Source organism: Mesoplodon mirus (assembly GCF_964341445.2).
Source record: "Mesoplodon mirus genome assembly, chromosome: 2".
Classification (NCBI taxonomy): domain Eukaryota; kingdom Metazoa; phylum Chordata; class Mammalia; order Artiodactyla; family Ziphiidae; genus Mesoplodon; species Mesoplodon mirus.
In genome coordinates this window covers 213,997,723-214,022,292 of record NC_138977.1, presented here as the reverse complement: position 1 = coordinate 214,022,292, position 24,570 = coordinate 213,997,723, and the positions used below count along the sequence as shown (strand labels likewise).

The 24,570-nt window shown below is 45.6% G+C and overlaps 1 protein-coding gene across 2 annotated transcripts in view; it reads right to left on the bottom strand.

Moving 5' to 3' along the window:
- The window catches only part of HABP2 (hyaluronan binding protein 2), a 36,380-nt gene extending 13,380 nt beyond the window's left edge, over window positions 1–23,000 (bottom strand). For both annotated transcript variants that reach the window (XM_082633706.1, XM_082633705.1), the window contains exons 1-3: window positions 22,859–23,000; window positions 10,984–11,020; window positions 564–674 (exon numbers count right to left, since the gene is read on the bottom strand). In XM_082633706.1, the coding sequence (XP_082489832.1) occupies window positions 564–674; window positions 10,984–11,020; window positions 22,859–22,927 (217 nt within the window). In that variant the 5' untranslated portion in view covers window positions 22,928–23,000. The remainder of the gene's footprint in view (window positions 1–563; window positions 675–10,983; window positions 11,021–22,858) is intronic.
- Between the last annotated feature and the right edge of the window lie 1,570 nt (window positions 23,001–24,570).

Here is a 24,570-nt window from a genome sequence, read left to right as displayed (position 1 = left end):
GTCTCAAGGAGCCACAAAAACAAAAAAAAAGTAGCCGAAGCACACATGTGTGAGCGTGCGTGCACACACACACACAACTGTGCAAATCTTCTGAAGAGTGAAAAGAGAAAAAAAAAAAAAACAGCACAGCACAATGCCAAATTTGTGAATGCTACAGTTTGATGCCTAATGCTAAGCCAGACTCTTCTTCATAATTAGGACTACCTGTCATGAAAGCTCTGGGGATGATTTTGAACGTGACTCTAACCCACAGTGTCGGGAGAGCTGGGTGATGATGCACTAACTTGCTGAGTGACCTTGGCTAAGTCAGCTCCTCTCTTGGCCTCATTTGCTTCACCTGTCATTTGAAAGTGGGAGACATGGTCCCTAAGAACCTCCCCAGTATTCAGAGTATGTAATTCTAACTGAAAAAAAAGCCAGTCTAAATAATTTTTAATACCTATTTTATGAAGCTGGTCAGAGAGGAAGAGAAGAGAGCGCCCTTGCATGTGGTCACACATAAACTCCCCTCCAGGTGTGCTGCTCTCCTCCCAGGAGGGCCCCCAAACAGCTTTGGTACCTACCGTCCTCTGCGTAGTACCAGTCAGGGTTCTCGGGATGGTCAAGAGCACTGCTGGCATTCCCTTCCTGGTCATAATACTCTTCGCTGTACTCATAGTGGTAGAGAGTCCAATCTACAGATGTGGGAACAAGACAGAAGAAACCCTAATCATCAGACCTAAAGACGTCACCATTTTATTTCACTGAAAACCCCCTTTCCCAAAGATTTCTAGGTCCTGAAGGAGGGTTCATGTGTCTTTCCAGCTCCTGACACTGACGGGGCAGATAGAAGGGGTCAGGCATTGTGAGTTTTCATTTGAGGGGGCTGGTATGACCCAGTGAGCCAGCACTGGCATTTGGCAAGGTCAAGAGCACGTGATTGGAAATGGGGAGAAGACGACAAGTTCTGGCTTTTCACTAACCGTGACCTTGGACAAGCCATTTGTATCCTCCGTGCCTCAGTTGTCTCACCTGTAAATAGCAGGAAGATGACTGGGGCGCAGGAGGTCTCCAAGGTCCTGTATGAGATCTGCCCAGGGTCAGATCCAGTGGCACTTGAGTGCCTTGTTGGGTGGTTCTGTGAATGAAATTTCTCAGTGGGACTTTATCAGTCAACTTAGCTGAATAAAGTCAAAGAAACGTGTCACTTTTCTTTCAGCTTCAGCATCAAACTCCTCCCGAGTTATTTATATAAAATCATCGTAACTGTTAATATTTACTGAGTCTTTACTATGTCCCAGGCTCTGGACTAAGCATTTTACATGAACCACCCCATTCCATTCTCATAAAAATCTAGATGTATTATTATCTCTACTTTAAGCTTAGAAACCTGAGGCTAAAAGAGGTTAAGTAACTTGTCCAAGGTCACATAGCTAATAAATGACAGCATATGAACTAAGGCAGTTTATCTTCATATATCCCTTAAATTGCACTCTCTCAGCTGCTTCAGCAGGCCTCTCATACTGCCTCAGATAATTCACAGTTACCCTTGGGAAAGGGGTCCTATCCTTCCCATTGCATATCCAGCCTGCTAATTAGGAATTGTCCACGGACAGCCTTGAGAAGGTTCACGGATCTTGCCTACTGAAAGAAAGGGCAGTACATGGCATTACCCATGGTTGTACACCTTACACTAGACCAGTCCACTAGGAAGAGCAGGTGTGTATAAGCCTGGACTCAAGCTCTTTGTTGTCTGGGGCCTTGGAAGATGCTGATAGCTCTGTGGCTGATGGAGAGGAGTTTGGGATTTGAAGAAAGTTGGGTGGACTTTGCTCTCTCCAGCTGGCAGGAGTATGGCAAGTCAGCAAGTTGAAGCTGTAAGGAAGCTGTCCAGAGATGCATATGATAATGAGGCAGAAGCAAATGCAGATAGCGACTTGAAAAAGCACTCCCACGGAGCCAGCGATGGCCCGGAGGATGGCACTTTACCGAAGCCCAGATTATCAACCACATTATCTTATTCGTCTCTCAGTCATTCCCTTATAGTCTTTATCTCTTTGGCTTTTGAAAAATCGACGTTTGCACAATGGCTGTTTTATATTTCCCATTAAAATGGAACTATCTTTTTATTTCCTTTTTGAATACGCCAACTCTGGTTCCTTGCCAAAGTTTCACCTCATTTATCACAGTGTCAAGTCAAGACTCCCTTTGCTTCCTCATTATTTCTCCCGAGCTGCTTTTCCCCACTATGAAAATGCTCTCAGAGGAGGCCACCTTTCCAGGCATGAGGATCTAGGTTGAAGATAAGGCCATTGTCTTCCTGGAGCAAATAAAGTTTCTTTCCATCTAGCATGATAAAGCAGAGAAAGGGTGAGAAAGTAAGGGGAAAAAATGTTTTTCTGAGTTTGACATGAAAGATTTCAAACTGACATTTGGAAGAGACAATGAGTTTGGTAATGAGATGATCGCCCCATTTCTTTCTTTCTTTTTTCTTTGGAGAATTGATTTTTGTTTTTCCAACAGGTGTTTATAGATAAGCGCCTTCGAATCACTCCTGTAATTTCTCCCATCACTCCCACAAGTCGAGGGTCAGACTGGATAATCTTGGTTAGACCATTGAGAATCATTTCTTTTGCAGATATTTGGAAATGAGGGAAGGTTTTTCATAAAGATGGAATGGTATGGTTTTTCCAGGTGACAGAGGATGGATGAAATATCTGTTGGAGGGTTTTGATTTGAATCCAGCCCTATTTACAAGGTCTGTTCACCTCTCAGTGAAGCTAAGGAGGGAATAAAACACATAGACTTTGAGTTACATTCCTGCTAAGTGAGGCATTAAGTCCCTGCTATTCTCCAGGGTCCAGGGCCCTTGGTTGAGGTAGGATAGAAGCAGCAGAGGCTCAGTGGCCCCAGATTTCCAGAAGCCATCCAGCTGGAAGACTGTACAAGGGAAGGCACCAAGATCCTTGACATTTGGGGTGGGTTGCAATATGTTTTGAAAATGCTTTTTAGAAGAGTCACCTGGGAGGGTTTCTCTACCTCCAATCTTAAACCTTATTTTGTCTTTTCTATTCTATTGGTACTTCATCCCATTTCCTATGTAAGAAACATGTATTGTGCACCTACAGTGGGACAAGTATTATGCCAGGTGCAAGAAGGCTTTGGGAACAAAAGAGAATTATACAAAAAAGAGTAGAATGTGGCCTCCAGTCAAAGGAGCCTCGAATCCGGGGTGGATGGGGGAAGAAAGCCAGCCAAGGAAGGAGATGAAAGGGTAGTGAGGAGGCAGGGGAGCTGGACGTGGCCAAGTCTAGCTGATAGCCTCAAGTTCCACATTGGCACTCTGGTGTGGTATGAGCCAATCTGATGAAATAAAAGGGACCTGGTTCTTCACCTCTCCCTGTGGCCATGCTTATTACAATGTGCCTTTGCAGCTCCTCTCACCAAAAGATGGAGTCACAAATCAATAAAATTAGAAATGAAAAAGGAGAAGTTACAACAGACACGGCAGAAATACAAAGCATGCTAAGAGACTACTACAAGCAACTCTATGCCAATAAAATGGACAACCTGGAAGAAATGGACAAATTCTTAGAAAAGTATAACCTTCCAAGACTGAACCAGGAAGAAATAGAAAATACAAACAGACCAACCAATCGCAAGTAATGAAATTGAAACTGTGATTTAAAATCTTCCAAAAAACAAAAGTCCAGGACCAGATGGCTTCACAGGTGAATTCTATCAAACATTTACAGAAGAGCTAACACCCGCCCTTCTCAAACTCTTCCCAAAAATTGCAGAGGAAGGAACACTCTCAAACTCATTCTATGAGGTCACCATCAGCCTGATACCAAAATCAGACAAAGATATTACAAAAAAAAAATTATAGACCAATATCACTGATGAATATAGATGCAAAAATCCTCAAAAAAATACTAGCAAACAGAATCCAACAACACATTAAAAGGCTCATACACCATGATCAAGTGGGATTTATCCCAGGGATGCAAGGATTCTTCAATATATGCAAATCAATCAATGTGATACACCATATTAACAAATTGAAGAATAAAAACCATATGATCATCTCAATAGATGCAGAAAAAGCTTTTGACAAAATTCAACACCCATTTATGATAAAAACTCTCCAGAAAATGGGCATAGAGGGAACCTACATCAACACAATAAAGGCCATATACGACAAACCCACAGCCAACATCGTTCTCAATGGGGAAAAACTGAAAGCATTTCGTCTAAGATCAGGAACAAGACAAGGATGTCCACTCTCACCACTATTATTCAACATAGTTTTGGAAGTTCTAGCCATGGCAATCAGAGAAGAAAAAGAAATAAAAGGAATACAAATTGGAAAAGAAGAAGTAAAACTGTCACTGTGTGCAGATGACATGATACTATACATAGAGAATCCTAAAGATGCTACCAGAAAACTACTAGAGCTAATCAATGAATTTGGTAAAGTTGCAGGATACAAAATTAATGCACAGAAATCTCTTGCATTCCTATACACTAATGATGAAAAATCTGAAAGAGAAATTAAGGAAACACTCCCATTTACCACTGCAACAAAAAGAATAAAATACCTAGGAATAAACCTACCTAGGGAGACAAAAGACCTGTATGCAGAAAACTATAAGACACTGATGAATGAAATTAAAGATGATACAAACAGATGGAGAGATATACCATGTTCTTGAATTGGAAGAATAAATATTGTGAAAATGACTATACTACTCAAAGCAATCTACAGATTCAATGCAATCCCTATCAAACTACCACTGGCATTTTTCACAAAACTAGAACAAAAAATTTCACAATTTGTATGGAAACACAAAAGACCCCAAATAGCCAAAGCAATCTTGAGGGAAAAAAATGGAGCTGGAGGAGTCAGACTCCGTGACTTCAGACTATACTAAAAAGCTACAGTAATCAAGACAATATGGTACTGGCACAAAAACAGAAATATAGATCAACAGAACAGGATAGAAAGCCCAGAGATAAACCCACGCACCTATGGTCAACTAATCTATGACAAAGGAGGCAAGGATATACAATGGAGAAAAGACAGTCTCTTCAATAAGTGGTGCTGGGAAAACTGGACAGCTACATGTAAAAGAATGAAATTAGAACACTCCCTAACACCATACATAAAAATAAACTCAAAATGGATTAGAGACCTAAATGTAAGACCGGACACTATAAAACTCTTACAGGAAAACATAGGAAGAACACTCTTTGACATAAATCACAGCAAGATCTTTCTTGATCCACCTCCTGGAGTAATGGAAATAAAAACAAAGATAAACAAATGGGACCTAATGAAACGTAAAAGCTTTTGCAAAGCAAAGGAAACTACAAACAAGATGAAAAGACAACCCTCAGAATGGGAGAAAATATTTGCAAACGAATCAACGGACAAAGGTTTAATCTCCAAAATATATAAACAGCACATGAAGCTCAATATTATAAAAACAAACAACCCAATCCAAAAATGGGCAGAAGACCTAAATAGACATTTCTCCAAAGAAGGTATACAGATTGCCAACAAACACATTAAAGAATGATCAACAGCACTAATCATTAGAGAAACGCAAATCAAAACTACAATGAGGTATAACCTCACACCAGTCAGAATGGCCATCATCAAAAATCTACAAACAGTAAATGCTGGAGAGGGTGTGGAGAAAAGGGAACCCTCTTGCACTGTTGGTGGGAAAGTAAATTGATACAGCCACTATGGAGAACGGTATGGAGGTTCCTTAAAAAACTACAAATAGAATTACCATATGACCCATCAATCCCACTACTGGGCACATACCCAGAGAGAACCATAATTCAAAGAGAAACGTGCACCCCAGTGTTCATTGCAGCACTATTTACAATAGCCAGGTCATGGAAGCAGCATAAATGCCCATCGACAGACGAATCGATAAAGAAGAGGTGGTATATATATACAATGGAATGTTACTCAGCCATAAAAAGGAACGATATTGGGTCATTTGTAGAGACGTGGATGGATCTAGAGACTGTCATACAGATTGAAGTAAGTCAGAAAGAGAAAAACAAATATCGTATATTAACGCATACGTATGGAACGTAGAAAAAGGGTACAGATGAACTGGTTTACAGGGCAGAAGTTGAGACACAGACGTAGAGAACAAGCATATGGACACCAAGGGGGGAAAGCGGTGGTAGTGGTGGTGGTGGGATGAACTGGGAGATTGGGACTGACATGTATACACTGATGTGTATACAATAGATAGCTAATAAGAACCTGCTGTATAAAAAATAAATAAAATAAAATTCAAAAAAAGAGGGCTTCCCTGGTGGCGCAGTGGTTGAGAGTCCGCCTGCCGATGCAGGGGACACACACGTTCGTGCCCTAGCCCAGGAAGATCCCACATGCCGCGGAGCGGTTAGGCCTGTGAACCATGAACGCTGAGCCTGCACATCCAGAGCCTGTGCTCCGCAACGGTAGAGTCCACAACAGTGAGAGGCCCGCATACTGAAAAAAAAAAAAAAAAAAAAAAAGAAGAAAGAAAAGAAAAAGATGGAGTCAGTTTCTCCATCCCTAGCGTCTGGGCTGGCCTTGGGACTTGCTTTGCCAATAGCTTCTAGTGGAAGCATTGTGTGCCAGCTCCAAGCTTCTCTTTCTCTCTCTCATGGACCCCTGTGACTGCCGTGTGAACAAGTTTGGGCTCTTCTAAGTAGGATAATGTAACATGTGAGGCAGCCCTAGGCCCCAGCCAAGGTCTCAAACATGTAAGAAAACCCAGCTAATCTCCCAGCTGACTACAGACACATGAGGAAGCCTAGTCAAGATCAGCTGACCCTGTCTAGGCTAGAAGAACTGCCCAGCTGAACCCAGTCTAAATTGCCAACCAACACAGTTTGAACTGCACACATGGGTCCGCTTATATATGGATTTTTTTTTTCAGTAGATACATACGCACATGCACTGTAAATGTATTTTCTCTTCCTTATGGTTTTCTTACTAACATTTTCTTTTCTCTGGCTTACTTGTAAGAATACAGCATATAATACATATAACATACAAAATTGTGTTAGTCAACTGTTTATGTTATCAGTAAGGCTTCCAGCCAAGAGTAGACTCTTAGTAGGTAAGCTTGGGGGGAGTCAAAATGGATTTTTGACTACATGGGGAGGTCAGGACCCCCAACCCTTGAATTGTTCAAGAGTCAACCATATCATGTAGTAATAACAAATGAACACACATGGCTTAATATTGAGTTGCTGGTGGGATACGAATTTTAGATACTAGAATTCCTCAGTGGCCCAGGTGGTTGCAGAATTTTAGGTTTCACGGCTGGATCTCAGAGGACACGTCTCTTGAGTTTTGTATTTAACTTGGTCTATCTGATCTCTTTCCTTCAACTAGACAGTTGGTTTCTTAAGAAAAAGGGCCATGTCCATTCCTCTTTCTACACCACAGTGCCCAGCACAGAGCCCTATATGCTGTTAATATGTGTTGGACAGATCAAGCTTTCCCTCTATGGCCAAGCCTCCCTTCCTTCTGATTGGCTGGTACACAGTGGGCACATAGCTCTGTCAGTGAAGATGGTGTCTGCCTTGTGCAGAGTAAACAGGGAATTCAGGAAAAAAACTATTTGATTTGGGTCATAGATATTTGGTGAAGAAAAATGCCTGATGAGCTCAATAGGAGTATAGAAATTTGTCCAAGGGCTTTCCTTGGGAGACAGGGACTGCATGCAGCCTGACATGAAATTTGGTTCCATTGGTAGATTTTTAAAAAGTTTTCCAGGTTCCAATACAGATTATTTGAGATTTTCTCTAGGCTATAGAGAAGGAGAAAGCTTTGAGGGAAGAACGGGGAAGCTGTCAGAAGCATTTCATATCAGGTATAAAAAGAAACCCTTGTGGATTTGTCTAATTATAAGAGTCTGTTTTTAGAATTTATCAGGAAGAATGGTAAAGAACATCCTGAGTTAACTCAAATATTCCGAATAATAGGTTATTATGTACTGAGTATTTTCTATATATTGGTGGCTATACAAAATAAACGTGGTCGCACACCACCTTATTTAACTTTAAAAAACCTCTATAGCATAGGTATTATTATTCCCATTTTACAGAAAAGGAAAAACTAAGGCAGAAGGAGATGGTATCAGAACCCAGGTCTACCTAAGTCCAAGTCTGGTTTGCTATTTTATGAGCCCTGGAGCCTCTTGTGGGTTTGTGTTTCCGGACACTCCATGGGTTTTGGCTTCCAGGAAGTAACACCATCGGGAAATCTCTTTTGTCACATCCTCCAGGTCCCTCAACCAGGATTATCGTGGTCCATACATGGGGTCTCTCAGAAAAACTCAAGAGTTCCTGGGATGGGGTTTTGAAGCTGCTTGGGGTAAAGAGCTTGCCAGATGTGTGGAACAGAATAAAAATCCCTGGAATGCCGTCCCTGTTGGCACCATCCATCACTGTGGCACAGACAGCTCCTCCGAGGGCCTCCCCCAAACCCCAACCCTGTCAGCCTGCATTTGATGCTTCCATTCTGGCTGACAGGGCAAGCCCAGAAGAGACCCTTGCTGGCAGGCATCAGGACAGCTGATGGATGGGCTCAGCCTGTGTTGCTGGGCAGAATCTAGCTGGCTTTGAAGAGGCATTTCTGCAGGCCTGTGGGCTGTCATGTCACCTGCTTTGGGGAGATGGGCAGAGTCTGTGTTGTTTGATGGTCACCTCCTCTGCCACCCGTTGGGGAGTGTGGCCCAGGCCCATCTGCTCCAGCCAGGCCCTCACCATGTACTGTCTCCAGCAAGACCAACTACAGTAGCAGCTTGCCCGTGGACATGAGCACAGCGTTTCCCTGGCCACACTGTTGTCAAAGCCGGCGGGGAATCTGACAAATTCCATCAAAGTACAACCCTCAGGTGAAATTAAATCAGTCACGAACAGGGGTGTTTTTAGAACCTAACCTGCTCTTTGCAGAAAGACCCAGCCACTACATCTCACCCTGTTCCACAGCCAGAGGCTGACAGAACACCTCGAGATGGACTCGGGACCATGCAGGTGGCCTGTTCCAGGGTCCCTTCATCTACTTAACCAAACTATCAGAAGCCCTTGGCAGAGTTCTTATAAAGCCCAGAATCTCAGCATGTTAAATCCCACACTTTCCACTCCTTACTAAGTGGCTTTTCAGCCTGTGCTCGAATACCACCAGTGATGGAGAACTCACTACCCTCCAAGAGCCCAAAAGCCCATTCAGACTTTTTGACAACTATGATGGTGAGGAAGTTCTTCCTGTTTGCAGATCAAATCTGACCCTATAGTTTCCAATCTATTTGATTAAAGCTGAAGGCCTTATGGACACAAAGAATGTATCCACTCCCTTTTCTGTGATGTCTGTTCAGTAGGGCCACTGCATACATTTGTTTGTGTTGTTCACTGCACAATCCAGGGTGTCATAAACTCATAGTCATTGTAGATGTCTTTTGCAACTTTCTGGCAGGTGGCAGTAAAGTTTCTTGAGGTAAATACTCCTGTTAACTCCCACAAAGCCCACCTCGTGGACTAGGGGTGGGGCTGCTTTTCAAACACTTGAAGAGGGTGAGGTCCCTTGAGTGCTAGATGTCCTGTTTCTTCCTCTGTGCAAGCCCACATTTCCGAACCTCTGTCTCGTGGGCACCCAGACCAAAGCAGCTCCTTCAGTGGTGCCTGAGAAGTTCGCGCTGAAGGCTGGGGAGGGGGCAGCTCTTCCCATCTCTTGGCCTTGAACCCTCCCTGGATTCCATGTACGCTGCTGGTCTGGCCAGCTGGGGGAGCCCCCTGAAATATGATTCTTCCAAGCAATTGAATTGTATGTTGTTGAATTCAACACTCTCCTTTGCTTTGGGGAAAGACACAGATCCTTTCCCAGTCCCCACACCACGCTCATGTACATTTCTATCCAATTCCACAAACATTCCCTGAGCATGCAGGGCAGGACAAGGTCCAAGCATCGCTTGCCTTGAGCCGGCACAAATCTGTCTGCCCATCCAGGGCTTTGCTGCCAGAGAATATTGACTGTCAAGCTGAATTTGACCCAGTTATCACCTTCTTTGCTCCGAAGAGACCCTTGATCCAATGTTTAGACGTGACTGCGATCTCCATGTGCCTGGCTCTTGTCCTCTGTGGGTGACCAACACAGGTCGTTACCAGGGGATGTGTCCTCTGCCCCAGTGAAATAATCAGTGGAGTTTTCTCCCTTGGGCCTCAGAGCAGCAAAGGGAGACTCAGACCCAGAGACAGAGACCGAGAGATGGACGATGGGACAGGAAGGAGCAGCTCTGCTCAGCTCAGGCCCGGCTGAGGGCACCAGGCAGAGGAAGTGGGACAGGTGAGAGGTGGCAGGTGTGTCTGTGAGAGAAGAGCCTGTGTGAAGGAACATTGAGGAGACACACCGGATGGAGGAGCAACCCAGTGGGGGTGCTGGTGAGAGGCCATCAGCAGCGGTGGGCCAGCCGGGGGCTGCCTGCACGGCACCACCCTCTCAGCACAGAGGGGCTGGCTCCCCACCGAAGGGGGTGGAGAGAGTGGGGTAGCACAGAGCTGGCCTTCCTGGAGCCATTGTTCAAGACACCCTCACTTTGCCTTGGCCTTTTGGTCTCGTTTCAGACACAAATGGGCTGTGTGACCTCGGGCAGGATGCTTCCCCTCTCTGGGCCTCAGTATCCTTCTGTATAAAATGAAGGGGTTTAAAGGCTTCAGCAATTCTTCCCTTGGGGTCATGAGACTGGACATCAGGGATGTCCACAGGCACCTCAAAATTGTGTAAAGCACTGTGTTGTGTGTGTGTGGACACCCAAATACCCAGGAATGCATTTCTCTGGGAAGATCCTCAAAGCGGTCCGTGACATTTCTGAACCATTGGAACCCTGAGGTCACATCCACACTCGCATGTACAGGCCCCCTTTTCTCCATCCCAGAACCAGCCTGTGGGGTTGGCAGTCCCAGGGGGGTCCGCACACTCACCTGGGTCCATGTCGGTGAGTAAAGACAGGAGGGAGAACTGAAAAACAAAATGACACAGAGCAGAGCAAGGTTGAGTCTTCCAAGCAGGCTGGGTGCTTTCCTGAGCTCCTGCGAGCTGAAAGGAGCCTTCTCGGAGTCATAGCTAGGGCACAGGAGCACGGGGTGCTTTCTGACGGCTGGAGGGGTGGTGTCGTGGATTGGAGAGATGGGGGTGGGGCCTATTTGACGATGTTCCCCACTCTTCCTGTGCTGGCTGAGCATCCAAAACGTCACTCTTTCTCCCCAGGGTGGATGTGTAGTGCTTGCACTTACCTATTCCCAGGCTGGAACCTGGCCGCCCAGGTACTGACCGTCTTGTCAGATACAGTGATCAGCATGTACTGTGCATCTCCTCTGCCCGACTACACATTGCTGCATTTAACTCTTCTAACAGCCCTATGAAGAGGCTTTATTAGCCTGTTTACAGATGGGAAAATTGAGGCTCAGAGGTCACACAGCCATGATAGGATTCGGATTCATGCCCAAGTCTAGTGATTGTCTCAGGTGACAGTTCCTTAAGGCTGGAGATGGACAGATGCTTAAACTCTCCAATTACTTCCCATTGTTCTTGGAATAAAATACAAACACCAACTAGGACCTGTAAACCTCCTCCCCTACCCCTCCCTCCTGCTGCTCTTTACTAGGTACAAAATGGCACTAGCCAAGCTCTTTCCACCTCAGGGCATTTGCAATTGCTGTTCCCTCTGCCTAGAAAGCTCTCCACCCCACCCCTCCAATGACCATCACTGGGTCTCAGCTTAAACGTCATCTTCCCTGACTCCCCTATCAGTATGACATGCCCCCATTGTTTTATCTCTGCACCCGTTCATTTCCTCCATGGTCCCCATTACAGCTTGTAATTTTGTATGTTTATTTGCATGTTATCTCTCTCTCACATCAAACTCTGCCCTCACAAGAAAGTCGAGGCTCTTGTCTGTTTCATCACTGATGTATTTATCCAACATTGAGCATGGTGCTTGGCACACGGCATGCCTCAAAAACTTTTGCTGAAAAAATAAATAATGATAGGAATAGTGTTTTTTGGTGGTGATGGTAGTGTTTTTTGTTTTTTTACAATGCGGTACTTACCAGAAAAAGAAAGTTTTACTTATTTAATAGCTGGAATATTTTCTTTCACTTACATCAGATGTCAGCAAACAAACGTCCTTGAGCTAAACCCGGCTGTTGTGTTTTTGCCAATAAAGTTTGATTGGAACATGGCCACGCCCACCTGCTTACACACTGCCCGTGTCTGCCTTTGTGCTGCAACTGCGGGGCGTTTGTTGCCACAGAGAGTATAGTCCCAAATATCTCCTATCGGGTACTTTACAGACCAAGTTTGCTGACCTCTGACTTGGAAAACAAGAGTTCTACCTCCTGACAGGGTTCCCTTTGGGTGGGTCTCGGTGACCAGGAAGTGGCCGTCAGTGTGATGTATCTTCCTCGTACCCACGTGTCTAGGCAGTTCGGTATATTTGCTTCCTCTACCCTCAGCAGAAGTTTTCATTTTCTGTTTTACTGTAGCCCCCTCAGTCATTTTTGGGTAAAATAGTAAAAAGAAAGAATGCATCCCGACGTGATGTACACACAATAGGGCACAACATCGACTTGTAGCATTCTGGACAACAATGCTTATCCTAAATCTACTCATGAGGAACATGTCAGGCCCAAACTGTGGGCTTTGTACAAAATAACTAGCCTCGACTCTGCAAGATTGTCAGTGTCATAAAAGGCAAAAAAGGTGGGAAGGCTGTTCTTTATTAAATGAGGCTAGAGAGGCCTGACAACTAAATGCAGTGTGGGTCCTTGATTGGATCCTAGATTTAAAAAAAAAAAAAAAAGCCCTAAAAGATATTATTGGGACAATTAGGAGATCTGAATATAGAGTTATGTCAGTATTATTTCGTTAGTGTTGAATTTCTTGAGATTGATAATGGTAGTGTGGTTTTGTAGGAAAATGTCCTTATTCTTAGAAGATGCTCAAGTAGGGAGGGAGATGTCTGCAATTTAGGTGCAAATGATTCAGCAAACCAACCAACCAACCAACCAAACAAACAAAACAAATGTATATATCGGGTTGGCCAAAAAGTTCGTTTGGGTTTTTCCCCAATGCATAAGAGATCATGGCAGAAAGCAACTACGGCAAAGGCTCTGTGTTGCATCTCTCTGGGTGAATGATAATCAGTGAAATATTCTTTCCACTTTTCTGGAGGTTTGACAAATTAAAAATCAAAAGTTGTGGGGGAGAAAGTCATGCAAAGAAAGGGAGAGAAGCCATCTGTTGTCTGGACAGTGCCTACTTAAATGCATCACTATTGCCCTGCCCTGTTTCTGCAGGAAATAGACAAGGGGTGGGGATTTTGTTTGGTGGGGGTTGGTAGTGGCAGGCGGGGTTGGCAGAAGAAAGGCAGGTTCAGGTCTCAGGGTGTTTCTGGGCCTGGGGTGCTTGAACAGGGAGCAGCGGACGTTGACATCTCTGGGCATGAGTGGCAGGCAGGTGACAGAGAAGAGGCATGAGGGGACCCTGAGAACAAATGTTACATCTCCTTCAGTCTCACCCTCGTCACAGCCAGTCAGCGCAGCCTTGGTCCTGGTCCTTTGCCTGCCTCATCCTCCCTCCATAAAGCTTGTGTGGAGGTCAGGGCCCATCACTCTCTACCTGTCTTCATCCAGCCCTTCAGGACCTGAGCCAGGGCGAGAGCCCCAAATCTTAGCTGGAAAACTGGAGCTTGAGGGAGAGTCAGGTGCTGCGCTGCCCACAGCCAGCAGGTGGCAGACGTGCCCTTCCCAGGAGTTGGAGCTGGAGCTGGGGCTCAGACGGAAAGCGAACAAAAAGAAAGCAGGACCTTCCTGGCCTGGGGGCACCTTCAGATCCCACAGGCTCTCAGGGGGTCTGAAGCAGCTGCCGCCCAGCTGTGCAGACTGGGCTGCATGTCAGGGTGTCCCAGGGGTCCGAAGCAGACCCACTCATTTTGTGGATCACTGGATCCATCCTCAGAAAGAGGCTGTGGTGAAATGTGGACACCGGCAGCCCAAACACCAGGCTGGATACTGGGGGACCAAACCGGAAAGGCTAGGACAATAGCCAGTGATTTATGCCGTATACCTGGATCCTGAAACTAACCTGGACGATGGCGGGGGGCTGAGGGGAATGGATAGACAGAATATTCGCCTCCTTTCATCCCATCATTCCATTCCAGTTTTCAAAAGAGATAGGGAAATAAGAACTCCTATGCCTGGGACTTGCAAATCTAAAGAGGAAGGTCATCGATGCAAAAGAAGTAGGAAGAGGCGCAGGAAGGGACAGCTATGATCTCAGCTCACATTTATTAAGACCTGACAGTTGCCAAGGACTGTGCTAAATGATTTATGTGCATTTTGTCTCTTTTATTGCACAGAATCCTTGATAATTGAAGTACTATAATTATGCCCATTTTAGAGTGAGAAAACACGTTTGCAGAGATTAAGTTGCCCAAAATAACTCAGCTAGTAAATGATAGAGCCAGGCCAGAAAAGAGCCAGTCTAACACCAGAGCCATTGCTGTGAGGGATGAGGGACCCACAGCCTGCAAACATGGTGTTGAAAAGATGGAGAAGGAAGTGGGAGAGCTACTTAACCCTAAGAGAAGCAAGGCACTGAGCCCGGTGAAGAGATTGGGTCCTTATTCTTGGAAACCTTTGGGAAAATCTTGTCCAGAGTTGCCCAGGCCTGGGCAGACACAGAGAGGGGCCACTAGGTCCCATGGGCATCTGGGGAAGGGACCAAAGTCATCTGCAGCCTCAGCCAGTCCACTGTGACAAACACATCTCAGCAAACATCTTCACCCAGATCAAAAGGCACGCAAGCCCCTGCCTGCTTCTTCCACCATATTTATTCCCAGTCTCACCAGGGATGAGTGGTCACAACTGCCTCAGCTCCTCTTAGAGGGCTGGGAATAGCTGCTTCTTGCACATGGAAAGGTAGCTGCTTTGCAATAGATTCAGAGACCTCTCTAGATCCAATTGCTAGTCCATCTACAATCGGGCTTTCACAATGGACCCGTGGCTCAGGACTTTGGCCTTCCCCAGTTAGAAGCAAATTATTAGCAATGTTTATATCCCACCCTCCAGCCCAGTCAACAGGGAGCATGTCTCATGATCTGGTGTCTTCTAGGCTCAAGGTGGTTGGTGGGGAAGGCAGGGAGGGGCAGAGAGAAGGATCCTGTTTCTGGAGTCTTACTGATTTACAGTGTAATCTCCTTGAGGGTGGAGGGAGTTGAGGTCTAATCTCTTCTGTCCTATCTTTATTCTAGTCATGATTTCAACTCAGGTTCTTCCTCTACCTTTCACAATTTTAGACCTTCCTGAAAACAAAACAAAAAGGCAGAGGCTAAAAGTCTGCCTTGATGGGTTCCAGGAATGAACTGATAGGAAATATTCTCAGAGGACTGGGAGGGGCTAGACCTGACCTTTGGGGCTAGAAGCTTGACTTAGAATGAACCAATAGCAGAAAAATCTTTCACCTGGTAAGTAAGAGATTGGGACTCAAATTCCAGCCATCTCTTTCTCTGCAGTTATTCTACCATGACCGGGTGGTAGACCAGATGTCACTGCACCCCAGGAAGAGATTTGCATTGCTCCTAAAGGTAGCTGGGGAGGAGAGAACTCTGCACTGTGGCCAGGTGAGGGTGAGGCTGCTGGGCTGGAAGGCAAGCCAGGGACAGGAGTGCACAGCACAGCAGGGCCAGTCCCCACTGCTGGACACAGAGCTCAAGGTTAGGGTGAGAGGCGGAGGTGACAGAGGACAGGGGTTGCCAGTATCCCAGGCACCATCCCACCTGCTGCCTCATGACATCCTCCCACTCTGGCCCCTCCTGCAAAAAGCTGTGTCATGAGATGAACAACTGTGCAAAGCCTCAGTCATTTTTTTTTAATTGTAAAATATATACTACATGATATTTTTCATTTTAACCATTTCTAAGTATATCATTCAGTGGCATTAATTACATTCACAATGTTATGTAACCATTACCACTGTCTATAGCCAAAACTTTTTCATCATCCCCAACATAAACTCTGTACCTCTTAAACAATGACTCTCTTCCTTCTTCTTCCAAGCCCGTAGTAAGCTCTATTCCACTTTGTCTCTATGAATTTGCCTGTTCTAGCTACCTCATATAAGTGGGGTCATACATTATGTGTCCTTCTGTGACTGGCTTTATTTCACTATGACTAATGTTTTCAAGGTTTGTCCATGTTGTAGCATATCTCAAAAATGTGTTCCTTTTTATGGCTAAATAGTATTCCATCATATATCACAATTTGTTTATCCATTCATCTGTTGGATACTTGGGTTGTTTCTATCTTTTGGCTATATGAATAAGACTGCTATGAACATTGATGTACAGATATCTGTTTGATTCCCTGGTTTCCATTCTTTTGGGCCAGTACCAGAAGCAGAATTGCTGGGTCATATGGTAATACTGTGTTTAACTTTTTAAGAAACCACCATGCTGTTTTCCACAGTGGCTACACCATTTTACATTCCCACCAGCAATAAATGAGGGTTCTGATTTTTCCACATCCTCACCAATACTTGTTATTTTCCATTTTTAGAAGGTTCTAGGCATCCTAACAGGTATGAGGTGGTGCCACTCAGCCCTTTGTAGTCACAAGGAATCTCATCCTTGCTTTAGCACACAAGCTGTGCAACGCTGTCCCAGGATCAGCAGCTTCACTGTGGCTTTGCTTTAATCTGAAGCTCAGGGTGAGGAGGGACGGCTCTAATGGGGAAATTCGGAGGCCAAGGGAGAAGGCACCAGGTCCCTGTGGGTGGTTTCCTTCTTGAGGGCCTGCATGAAGCTGTTCACAGGACCACAGCGATGGGCCAGGAGGCGCTGTGAAGAGGAGCTGGCCTAGACCCTTTATGTGCAAAGGAGGAAGCTCAGGCCCAACAGGGTGACATGGCTCCTGTAAGGACGCGAGTGGATGGGGCCAGGGAGGAATTCAAGGCTGGGTCGCCTCACTGTGAGGCTGCCTCAGAGCCACCTGTACAGACCTCTGCCCAGTTAACTGGAGACTGGACTGCAGCTTCGTGCAGCAAGCAGGGCTGGGGCAGGGCAGAGAGGAGGGTCCCGTGTGTAGACCCTGGGAATTTCCATTTTTATCTGGGGAGCTTTTGATAAGAATTCAGATCCCTGGGCCCCACTTGCAAGGTTGTGCTTCCATGGGCCTGGAGTGGGCCCAGAACATGCATTTTCAATCAGCCCCCAGCTCACTCTGCCATTGGCCACACTTCGGTTTTACCTCTCTTAGGCCTGAAGCTCCTGGACAAGGAGATAAGTGAGTCTATCTTTGCTCCCGTGCAAATTGTTCAATCTCTTTGTGCCTTGTTCCCCCAGCGATAAAAGAAAGAATTCCCTTACGCGACCTGATGTTTGATTCAGGGGGATTTGTCCGCTCAGGTAGAGCACAGCATTTGCAGTGGGTTACTCTTCAGCTAAGCACTTAGTGAGAAATTTTGATACAAATGGCTCATCCCAGGACTTGTGGCGAGGGAGCTAAAGGATTGGTGGTGAGACCATCCAGGATAAGGAGACTGGATAAAAACAAACACTCATTTCTGGGTGTGATCATGCACTTCAGAACCCTTTGAAAAGGCAGGTGTACAAAAAAGGAAACAGAAGGGCCGGTGGGGGTGGAGTCTGAGGCCCACCACATGGGCAAAAGCCCCATATTCACCTCCTTGGCCAGTCGGGTCTCAGGAAAAGCCCGGGGGTTCTCAGGAAAGTAACTTCCCCATTGATGGGAACCAACTCCACCCCTGAAGCTGTCTTTACTTCTGTGCTTTCTCTGTTGTGGGACATGAACCGCTGCTGGTACCCAAGCTGATTTGGGTGGTGCCTGGCCAGGGAGAGACATCGCATCAAAAACACAGTGTGAGAGAGTCATTCCCTTCTCAGTTTTACTGTCATCTCTTCCAATCACATCACAAAGGCAGACTGGGGTGGCACTGGTAAGTCCCTCCCCTCTATCTCTTGCTCCTAACAAGGAGAAAGCAGGCGTCAGCTCTGCGTTTTAGCGTGACAGCTGCAGCCAGTTAGAATTCAGTGGCATTGTTTCATTTTCTTTGATTTTCCCATTTATAGTAGTGATGGTTTCCTTTAAAAATATATCTATCTAGGTAGACAAAAAGTGAGTCTGTTCAACAAAAGTATTAAGAAACTAGTCTGGGCTTTGGCAAAAGTTCTGAAGATGGATTCGTTCATGACTAAAGTTTTAAAAGCGCTGAGCTAATGGGTTAGCTGCCTAGCAAGACTTGATCCTTCTGGTGTTGGAAAGAAACGCTTCCGGGATTGTTGAAGGAGCCTCCAGTGGGAGTGGCTTTTCCTCCTGCCTGAAGCTGGCGTCTGAGGCCCCTGTCCCCCTGGACACCTTCCATTCCACATTGAAAGTCCCAGTCGTTACGGGGTAGTGCCTGGCATGGCAACCTCTAACACAGTGGTTATGAGCATGGAACTGGCATCAGGCAGACCTGGGTTTGAATCCCAGCTCTGTAACCTCACAGGGGGGCCATTTGCACAGATGACTTAATTTCTGTAAAGCTTAGTTTCTTATCTGTAAAATGAGGATAACAGTGGTCCTTAACTCATAGGGCTGCTGGGAAGCTTTACATGAGATAATAAACATAAAGCACACAATACCTGACATATGGTAAAGACTTGATAAACTTAATAAATACTTGCTGCTATGATTATGATTAGGATAATTAGCCACTGTTGTCAATGCGTTTGAATTTTTTTTTCAAATTATTAAGTAATTGAGGGGAGCTCAATCAGCACAAACTCTTCCTCGAATTTGTTCATCAGGTCACAAGCACGTCACACCAACCCCCTCCCCTCATTTTTCCTGGGATCTTTGCCAAGTCCTAAGCCAGGAAACCTTGTTATATTAATTATGAAGAAAAAGCATGTTTTATTTAAAATCCCGGCTGCCGAATATTCTGCCATGCTGTTTCTCTGTGACAAAAGAATTGCTTTTGCATTTAGGAAACTCTAATGAATTGAAAATATAAATATATCTGTGCCTACATACACACGTGATTTCCTGCGACCTGATTTCCCTAAATACCAGTGTACACTGCCAAAGCTAATGAGATGGACTTGTGCTTAGGATCAGGTTTCTTAAAAATCTATAAGAACATGCAGTGCAACTCAGTCCCTCTCTTTTCCATAAGACTCTGAATGGGTTACAGCAAGAGGAAGTGATGTCTCCTAGGCCTGAAAGAGACTCTGACACTCCAAAGCATCGATGCTTTGAAAAAGGTGGTTCGTGTTATCCCATCCAAAGCCTTGTTTGGTCCTGGGGGCCAGAGAGATTTGGATGCTTGAATTAATCAGACACTGAGCCCTGTTACCTGACCATCCAAAATTGGCTCTAATACCTCAGCATCCACAGTGTTTCTAAACAATAACCAGACAAGCAGCCTCTCTCTCCATTTCTTTCTCTTTTTGCCTCTCTCTTTCCAGGGTAGGATGAGGTAGATAATGTATACCTATCAAGCAGAGAGGGTGTCAAAAAGAGAGAGTGCTGTGGCCTGTGGGATCTGGGAGGTTTCAGCTTCTAATATCAGAAGCAGTAGTTCCTTCTCCCCTTGGTGCCATGCAAAAATGGGAGCCTGTGTTACTAGAATGCCTGATTTTCAAGAAAAGCTGGGGATCTGTATTGTTATGTGAAATGTTCTGATTCTCAGATGTCACCAAGCAATTGAAAGGAAACGAAAATACTCTTCAGGCTGAACTTCTACCCACCAAATAAAACTCGGGCTGTGAGCAGAATGTACCCCAAGCTGCCAATTTGCAACCTCTGGTCTATGCAGACATTTTTGTGACTCTCTACCTAGGAGGATTCTGGAGTTCTAGAGTTCTTGGACTCTAAACTCTAAACAACTCTAGGGTTTAAAAAGCTTAGAAATGGGAGCAAACATGCATTTTAATTGTAAGGCCCACTGTTGTGGATGGGCTGAGATAAGCAGGGCAGGCCCGACAAGTTTGTCCTCTGGCTTATGACCCTAGAAGAGGTCAAATTACATTATGGCTGAGGCCAGTGGCACCTCAGATCACCCCAAGAACCACAGCAAGAAGAGATGTCTAAGCCCTGGGGACGGGGCACAATACCGTTGAGCGGGCCTCCTGTGATGGGTGAGCAATTGGACAGAGCTGGGTCTCTGTCCTGGCTGGGAAGTTAGTTCAACATCTTTGGGCTTGTTTCTCTTTCAAAAAATGGGAATAACAATACAAGACTGTGCTGGGGACAGGTATTCAAAACTGACAGGTAAGGAAAAACAAATCTAGACCAGACCAGGAAGGCACTAAAAAGGATTCCCTGGAATCCATGGCAACTATATTTGACTGCACCTTTTTTGGATCGTGGATATCTGAATAAAAACCTAAGTTAAAGACGAGCCTACAGAGAAGTCTTCATAATTTTTGTTGCATGATCTGAACTCGTGGGAGGGTCTCCAGGCATCTTTCCAATGGGCAGCAAGCAGAGACCCTTTGCTTTAAAGTTTCAGAGGCACATGGAGTCTGTTACCCTCCACCCAGCAAAGAGGCCCCTGGTCTAAGAGCCTCCAATCCCTACAGGAAAGACCATGCCCTGAAGCTATATGGACCAAAGAAATCTCATCCTCAGCCAGGGCCCCAGGCAAGAGACCTTATCCAGACAGATGGACACCAGCCATAGTCTAGGACTCAGCTCTGCCACCTCCCAGCTTTGTGACTTGAGGACACTTTACCCAGCTCCTGATCTGTAAACTGAGATCAATAACAGTACCTATTTCTTAGGGTCCTTCTGGAGGACCCAAAGACCAACGCCTCAAAAGCACAGAGCCTGGCACACAGGATTTTTCATCAAATGGTAGCAGTTGGTTATTATTTTTAGCTACATGGGGCAGGAGAGGCCACCCTGTCCATCGGGCTATGGGGCCCCTTCCTTCCTGGTGATGCCTCAAACTCTCTAGACATCTGAGTGAGTTGGCCACTTTCCCCTGGATGTCTGTGTACTGGTCTATGGGTCACAAGCTGCCCTCCCGACCACCTGTCTGGCACACATCTGGAGTAAGAAAACATTCCAAAGCCCTGAATCCCCTCTTTGGAATTGACTAATCTCATTGCCTAAAGGCTATCTCTCGTATTTTCTCTTTTATCCATATTGACTTATATTTTCATTGCTAACCCTAAACATTCACTGGGGCTTGCAAAAAAGGGATTTGGGGCGAGCATTACCTTTTGGTGAATTTCAAACAGACTGCATCCACTGTCTTCCTTGCCTGCAAACTTTAGGATCTAAGTCTTTCTGACTGGTACTTTCTCCGGGCCCCTTGCAAACCTCTGATAGTTTCCATCGCTTTTCTCTAGACTTGTGGTATTTCTGCAGGATCTTGGCCCCAGACATCCAACAACAATCAGTGATGTAGGGGGTTTGATAACAACCGGTCATTGTAGCCACACCACACACACACACACACACACATGCACACGCACACACGTCATCACTGGGAAAGAAAACCCTTCCAGAGGTGAGTCATTGGCAGCTTAACATGGAACTAAGGTACATGTCTGAGTACAGTTTACCAAAAGGGGAGGAGAAGCTGTTGTTTTTAAAGCGTGCTAATCAGAAAACCTGGAATTTAATCTGCTGCCTGCAGGAAAATCTCTATGGAGTGAAATGGGAAATAAGATGCAAAGGTATTTAATGAGATAAATAGGTTATGACTGTTATTTCAGTTCTCCCCCCTCTCTTGTTCTCTATTCAAACCCCCTCCACTCCAACAAAGGGGCGCATTCTCTGATTTTTATAGAGAACTCGTATTCACTTTGGAAATCTCAAGGGAAAAGAGCTAACATTTATTGAAAGCCACATGCATTGCCCCACTCAATCGGTCTCGACCCTCCCCAAATCTGGGGGAGATTATCGCTAGGTTTGCAGTAGAGGAAGCTGAGGCTCACAGAGATGATGTTACTTGTTACTTGTTCTGCAGCTAGAAGGCGGCAAAGCTGAGATTCAAACCCTGGCTCCCAAGCCCACACTCATGCCTCCAACCCATCCAAGAGGCGCGATGTCTGGTGAAGGCCCTCTCTCACGTGTCCACAGAGACCCAGCTAACACTCTTGGACCACAGCGGCACACAGCAGGAGCCGACACCTCCACAATTCACCTGCTCCCGGATGTCTTGAGTCCCCCATGTGAGAACCCCTGAGGTCCCTTTCCTTCCATTCTCACCATGACCTCCCTGGGGCAACTGCTCCTTTCTGCCCCATGCACTACAGCCATGGTTACAGGGTGATGGGAGAAAAAATGCTGCCCACAAAGCTTCTCTCCACATCTAATCCATCTAAGTAAGCCTGTTGCCCGCAGGCTTCTCCTCTAGAGCCAAAGCACAGGGGTTCTTACCCTAGTGTCACCTGAAATAGCGGGAGAACGTGGTATGTGCGTTGGCATGTACGGAGAGAGAGTTTGTAGCTTTCAGCAGCTTCCCAGAGGGATCTCTGAGATCCATGTCAGATCACAACCCACTGCCTTAGCAGATTTTCTTGCTCTGATCTCCTTAGTTGGAAGGTATTCATGGAGACGCTGCTCCAAGAGGGCTCAAGTCAATTGCATGGCTTCATGGAACTGGCCCCTTAACAGCAACCAACATGACAGGCCTGCATCAGCGCTTGAAATCAGGACATTTTCGACCTGACAACACCAGCCTTTCACAACTAAAGTTTCTCCTCACTCCTGGCCCAGCTGGTTTGGTCCTCCTAATAACCTCAGAGCCTCTCAACTACAGATATTTGAAAAGAACACTTACCCCGAAGGCTGTCTTTCCCGCCAGAAACATTAACAACAGAACATGGAGATCAGACATTCTGGCAAACATCTTTGTAGTTTAAGAACTCTTGTTTTGCTCTAAAAACAATTTCTTTTGTTGTCTATGCCTTTAGGGGGGAAAGTGTCAGTCTCCAAGGATTCAGGAACAAATGAAGAGGATGCAAATTATTAACTAGGCATCAAATACTGTTTAATGTTTAATGTTTTGCAAACCAACTATCTTGATTAAACAAATGGTAACTTTGGGGCTGGGCTGAGCCATGGGGGTGGTTTGTTTTCTGGAGAGAAAGCAGCAAAGTGCCCCTGGCTCCTGGGGCTGGGGGTGAGGGGGTAGCTGCTGAGTGTTCAGCGCAGAAGGCCCGATGGTTCACTAGCATCCCAGCCACAGGGTGAGAGCCCTAATAGGGTGAAACTCCTGCCACGGGCCTCTGACATTGCTGATTTGAACAGAATGTTAATAGAGTTCGGATTCACCAAATCTCAAACAGAATTAAGGCATGGATGGGCTCCTAATAACATCACGCTTTATATTCATGAAAAATAAATTAAAGGATGCAAAACTGCTATTGACAAACATTGATTCTGGGCCCTTTGAAGCATTGCCCATGGTTGCTTGTTGGCTTCAAAAGTTTTCTTTTAAATTTCATTACATAAGGTTTTAACTTTTTAATTAGTTTTTTTTTTTTTCCTTTCATTGGAGTCTTTCTTTGATCAAGAGGGGGAAAAAAACCCATGATGCTCATATTTGGGGCCAATTGTTTCCTACGTTCCTTTTATAGCTGCACTGGTTACAGGTAGCAATATGTAGAGCAACAGTTACCTGTGAAGCGTGGGTGCACGTGGATACAACTGATCTCTTTAATAGGCATCACTGTGAGCTCCTATAAACACCTCACTGCCCACAAGAATCTACGCAAGGGCTCCAGGAATCCTCTCGCTTGAGTCCTAAATCCAGGTTCTAAAACCCTGCTGCCGACTGAGGCAGGTGCTCACCTGGGCCTCCTGTTCACCCATTTGCCATCCCTACCTGGCATGTGTACTTGGACCCCTCAGTGGCTGCTTCCACCTTTGGGGGCCAGGTTGCTGGTCATGGAGGGCCCCAAAGGTACCAGCCCAGGAGAAGGCCAAAGTCAGTGCCCCAGCCACCAGATAGACAACCCTTGAAGGACAAACCAAGTCCTGTCACTTTACCTCCTAAATTACCCCCAATTTGTCCTTTGTTCTCCATTTCTTTTTTGTCTCCACCCTCATTTAGGCAGCCATCAACTCACTCCTGGTCAACATCCGTCTGATCCCTATAATACATGCACACTTTTCTGGAAAAGATCTTCTCTAACCTTCCTCTATTCTTCCCCTTATCCTTATTCCACCCCCAACTCTGTTCCTAACTCTAACCCTGATCACTCTTTAGCAAGTTCATTTAGGTAGCCACCTAGTTAATCCATCTTTTGGATTTCAACCCAAACATTACTTCCTCAGAAGCCCTGCATGAGTTTTCCCTTCATGGCGCTTATCAGGGTCGTAATTGCATACCTGTATAGCTCTTCCATTAATACTTGTTTCCCCACTGCCCCCAATGGACCAAAAGCTCATGAGGTGGGCACTCTGTTTTGCTCCCCATTGAATTCCTGGCAGGGATGCCTGGCACATGGCTGACTCATGATAGGTGTTCAATAAATACATCATGAATGA